Here is a 5490-nt window from a genome sequence, read left to right on the forward strand (position 1 = left end):
CCACAAGTGCTCAGGGGCCAGAGAGCCAGGAGAACTTTTACGATAATACTCGCAATGGTGTCCAACCTGTAGACGTAACCGGAGACTGGAGATTTCTGGGATCCTGGGGTTTTCTGATGTAAACACTAGGTCTGAAAAAGGAGGGATTCTATTAAATCCAGATATTCTTCCCCTACGGACTGCAGATCCTTGGTCCACTGATGAGTTGTGGAGGAGAGGAGGGAGGTAGGACAGAATTCCCAAACCTGGCTAGGAGAAATGGTTAAACCTAAATGTTCACTAACTTTTAGGCAAAGTATAGCATTTCCCCCATTCGGAATGCTGGCAACATCACAGTAGTATTAGAAGGACAGGCATCGTCCTTTGCCCCAATAAGGCACAGGTATCGTCATATTTCTGATGTTTCGGACCTCTCAAAGTATCTTTTGTCACCTTTTGAAACCCTGGTAGTTATTAAACCTGCTGCTAGATCTTGTTAATTAATGCAATAGCAAAGAAACAATACTATGTTCTCAATGTATTATTTTTAATTTCTATATAATTGGTTTCCTTTGTAACCCTTGTTGTTTTATTTCATGCACTGAGAGCAAATTCTGAGCAGGGGTCCATGGGTGAGCCCATTCCCAAAGGTTCAGGTGTGTTTTTCTGGTACCCGAGTCTACATCGATTAACCTTTTTCTGAGCTCACCTTCAATTTTTATAAGGCACCTATCGTGTTCAAGGTCCTGTGTTCAAGTTGACAGGCTGGTTTTATAGTATGTTCGGTTGACTCATCCCTGGCCCCCACTGGATGCCAGGCCCCTGGTGAAGGTGAGTGGTGCTGCTGAAGTTGGGTCCCAGGCCAGCACCATCAGCATCACCTGGGAGCTTGCTAGATTTGCAAATTCTCGGGTCACACCCCAGACCTCTGAAAACAGAAACTCTGGGTCTATTCATCTGTTTTATCAAGGCTTCCAGGAGATGTACGCTGTTGTTTGAAAACCACCGCGCTGGGGAACTGGAAGGCAGCCCAACTCTGCGGGGAAGGGTCCCGCGTGGACGTCGGTGGGGACTAACGGGGCTCCTGCAACTCAGGGGAGGGGAAGCTAGGCTTTCGACGCAAAGGTGCTGAGGGGCAGCCATCGAGTCGCAAGCCGAGGGTTAGGGGGCTCGTGGTTCTCCTGCACCCCGCTTTTACTTCCATTCCCTCGGCCTCTAGAGTGACCGATGGAGATGATCCCCCAGCACCCACCCGTCGGCACCATAGCTCTACGGTAACAGAACCGCAGAGCCTGCGAGCGCGGAGAAGACAGCCCCAGACCAGCAGGTTACAGAGGGATGGATTTGCACCCCTTTGGACCCTTCGAGTCCTGCGGACCAGCGCCGGACCGCGAACTCCCTGCTGGGAATTGCGGTCCCGCAAGCCCACTCGCCCCAGGCTTTGCGAGAGCTGTGCCCTCTAGAAAACTACAAGTCCCACGGTTCCTGGCGCGGGGCGAGCACGTGGGCGGGGCGGTGGGCGCATCAAAATAGTCTCCACGGCCATTTTGTCGGAGAAGCCGCAGCGCCGCCTCTTCTTTCGCGTCCTCGCAGCCGTCTCCGCCGCCTCTGCCTCCGCCTCCTCCTGGCTTCCGCCGCCGCTCCAGCCGCATCCCAGTCCCGGGGCGAAGCGTTTTCTTATTTTCCTTCTCTCGCCACTACAGCCTCTTGACACGGCGATCCGGGCGGGCCCCGCAGGAATTTTATCCCCTCACCGGCCTCACACTAGTATCGCATGTCCACTATCCAGAACCTCCAATCTTTCGGTAAGATCTGGTCCCCGCCGCCGTCCCCTCCTTCCCCCGCGCCCCCTCGGCCGGCGGGCCGTCCGTACCCGCCGTCGCCGCGGCACAGTCCTGACCACCGCTCACAGGGCCCCCCCACCCTCCTGCCCTCCCCGTACCCCGAGTGGGGCTTTGTCTCGGCGCCCAGAAAATGGCGACTGGCCCCCTGGCGACCCCCTCCCCGAGGACGGCCGGCTGACCCCGGCCGGGACCCGGCTGCCGCCCCTTGACATCTCGGCGACCCCGCTGCTCGCCGGGGCGACGCGGGCCGCGGGGTTGGGGACCGGCATCCGTTGGGGCCGCAGCCGGTTCTGAGCAGGTGTTGGGGGCATGGAGTAAAGGATGCGGATGCAGACCTCTGAACCGCCACAGGGTCCGGCTTCTCAACTTGCGTAGTAATTTGTAAAATCACATCTCTTGACGCATATATATGCTCACACGTGTATATATATGTGTTGTGTTGGGGTTTTTTTGTCGCCGTTACTTTTCGCACGGCACCTTTACAGTGAAATGATTGGGGTATTTGAATGTTTCTGTTGTTAACACAATGTAATCGAGATGACGCACATTTTTATAGCTGCTACAAAATTGAGGTTTTAAAATTTCGTTTTACTAGTGGACTGTGTTCAACGGTAACATTGTGTATAACGATTTTCTGTCCAAGTATCGATTAGACATGCTTGTTTAAATTGTTCCCTTTTCGTAAGAGTGCCTTGGGGGTTTCATTTATGCCTCACCCCCATCACCCCTGTCCCCACCTGCAAAAAAAGCAGAGGCACTAGAAACTTCTTTGCGAACTGTCGAAGCTGTAGTGTACCATGGATCTGGAAATTACTTACTAAAAAAAAAAATTTCTGCTTTCAATTTTTTTTTTTTGTATCGCTTTTCAGACCCCTTTGCTGATGCAACTAAGGGTGACGACTTACTCCCGGCAGGGACTGAGGATTACATTCATATAAGAATCCAGCAACGGAACGGCAGGAAGACGCTGACTACTGTTCAGGGCATTGCAGATGATTATGACAAAAAGAAACTTGTGAAAGCTTTCAAAAAGGTACAGGTGTTGGGAAGAAGAGATGAAAATAGAGTTACTGATGCACACCTCTGAACTGGGTTGTGGTTCCTTCAGTGCCAGTGGGGGAGAAGATGCTTGGGCCGGAGAAGGCTGTGTGCATCCTCAAAATTAACAGTCAGATGTTTATGTCTAGTCTCTCATCTTAAAGTAAGACTCATGTGGCCTTCAACCACATGTGAAATAATTTAGTTCCTGATGTTCCCAGTAAAATCGTTGCCTTTACGTGACCTGCTGGTTCATTTCAAATTAATTTGGGAATGTTGGGGCCGACAGGAGAGAGACTTGGTACTTAAACGTGATCACGCCTGCTGAGTGGTTAATGCTAGTCTTAGGGTGAGAGTTAAACTCCATTGTATTTGACTCCGTTATGTTGAACATTTACATACTTCTCCAGAAATTTGCCTGTAATGGCACTGTGATTGAACACCCCGAGTACGGAGAGGTTATTCAGCTTCAAGGTGACCAAAGAAAAAACATCTGCCAGTTTCTGTTGGAGGTGAGTGACTGCTATACGCAGCCCTTAAAAATGCTTTGTCATTAGAATGACCCGACTGTTCCGTATCTACAGGGGGTGTCTTCTGGCACATGTTGAATCATTACTAACAGTTAATGCCACAAAAAAAAAAGAGAAAATGTTGCAATAAGCTTTTAACAGGGGTTGTTTTTAATGGCCGCTGCACGTTTCCTAGTATGAATTTATACCGTCCGCAAGATGATAGTGCTAACGCAGGTTTTGTTTCGCAGGTTGGCATCGTCAAGGAGGAACAGCTTAAGGTTCATGGATTCTAAGATGACCCCAAACACGTGGAGGATTTCTTGAGTAATTTTATTTGCTAAATCTAGTCTGGCTACCTTGTGAAATGATGCTCTGCAGAAACTGGACTTTTCCTTTATTTAACCGCTCCCACTCCCCTCCGCATGACGACAGAGAGCCCGGGGTGCGCAGGCCGGCCACACACGAGGAGCCCGCCGTGAGGTGGTAGCGAAGCCCCACGCTCATCTTAACATGTTTCCAATGGAAAATACTTTGTTCTGGGTGTTTGTTTGTTTATTGTTCGGTTCATTACTTTTCACTTGATGAAATTTTTGTTGTATTAAACCATGTATGTTGCAGCTTAACAATAAAAAAGTCTATGAATTCTACTGTGATCAGTTAGGCTCTCAGATCTAAGCAAGTAAGCTGCATGTATATTCTCCCTTTCACAATGGGCGTTCTCATCCTGTAAGTGCCCTTTCTAATTGGCTTTGCTCTGGTTGAACCCACAGTTAGAACGTGACATTGTCATGTGTAGCGCTTGTTCTGCATTTACTGACTTAAGAATAGAGCCCTGGCCAGGTGGCTCGGTTGGTTGGAGCATCGTCCCATCCACCAAAAGGGTGCGGCTTCGATCCCCAGTCAGGGTGCATATAGGAGGCAACTGATCGATGTTTCTGCCCCCGCCCCCTTCCTCTCTAAAATTAATAAACATATTCTCTGATGAGGATTAAAAAATATATATATATATGAGTATAAATTCAACCAGGGTAAAGAATTTGAAAGAATATAGTGTTAAACTTTTACGAAATAATGCAAAGTAAAACCTAAGTATTAGCACACAGAATTCTGTGATTCTGTGTCTTCAGCGGTTAAGTTGCAGGGTTGGCACAGTAAGTACTCCGAAGTGCCCGATAATGTAGCAGGCTTACAACAAATGCAGCTTAGGCACCTCCCTGCAAGTGTGGGCGATAGTACCACCACCTCTTCCACAGCTGGAAAACACGGAGGTTCAGGTTAATGTCCCTTGAGTGTCAGAAAGTGACAGTTGGGATGTCTTTCACTGCGTCGTAGTGTTGGTGTGTTCACCAAAGGAAGTGAAAGCCCTGTGCGATAGTGGGGGGGGGGGCGGGGGGCGCGAAAAATGATATGATCCTGCAGTTCTTAATCAGATTTCTGCAGCTCATCTTGAGTTTCAAACTTCTGCTTTTCATTGGGCAGCCATTTGCTCAGTTATACAAGTTCTTTTACTAAAGCCACTGGGCAAGACAAAGGGATGCATCTGCAAGGGTGCACTTCCAAGCTTAATGCAGTGGAGTGACAATGGCGTAGAAAGGTCTGTCACTTTGATCTCCACGTCTGTACCAGCTGGCCCCTGGCCCCTATGTTGATGAATCTGCTTTTGGGAAAAGAAAGTCAGCCCCCCCCCCCCCAGGCTTCCCTCCTAAAGACACTTGAGTAGGTTCATTACCTTCCACCCCAGCCTACCCCCAGTCCAGAGAGGCGGGCCTATTACGTGAGTACATCAGAAGAACTGAGTTTGGTAATCTCATTTCTGAAAAACACTAACCTTGACCAGAAAGAGGCTGGGGAGAATTTTCCAACTCACTGAGCAATCCTCGCTATGACATTTTGTGATGGTTCCACTTCCAGCTGAGAGGTGCTGTGGAAACAGTTTGTGAAAACGATACAGCAGAAACTTCCATGAACCTACAATTAGGGTGTCTTCGTCCACCCGCCTGTCTGTTCAGATAGTATGGAATGAAGAGGCTGGAGTGGCCAGGGAGGCCTCGTGGCGGGGGAGGGTGAGACCCCTCACCTTGGCCCCCATAGGTGAGCCTTGGACGTCCCTCTGGTGT

The 5490-nt window shown here is 49.4% G+C and overlaps 1 protein-coding gene across 1 annotated transcript; it reads left to right on the top strand.

The window, feature by feature from the left end:
* The first annotated feature begins 1508 nt into the window (after nt 1–1508).
* EIF1B (eukaryotic translation initiation factor 1B) lies at nt 1509–4020 on the top strand. Its single transcript, XM_037148388.2, has 4 exons — nt 1509–1784; nt 2693–2856; nt 3272–3373; nt 3622–4020. Exons 1-4 carry the CDS (start codon nt 1754–1756, stop codon nt 3664–3666), a joined length of 342 nt encoding a protein of 113 aa, XP_037004283.1. The 5' UTR covers nt 1509–1753; the 3' UTR covers nt 3667–4020.
* Nucleotides 4021–5490: the final 1470 nt, after the last annotated feature.

Source organism: Artibeus jamaicensis, unplaced genomic scaffold (assembly GCF_021234435.1).
Source record: "Artibeus jamaicensis isolate MK-2021 breed Jamaican fruit bat unplaced genomic scaffold, CSHL_Jam_final contig_519, whole genome shotgun sequence".
In the NCBI taxonomy this organism is placed as follows: domain Eukaryota; kingdom Metazoa; phylum Chordata; class Mammalia; order Chiroptera; family Phyllostomidae; genus Artibeus; species Artibeus jamaicensis.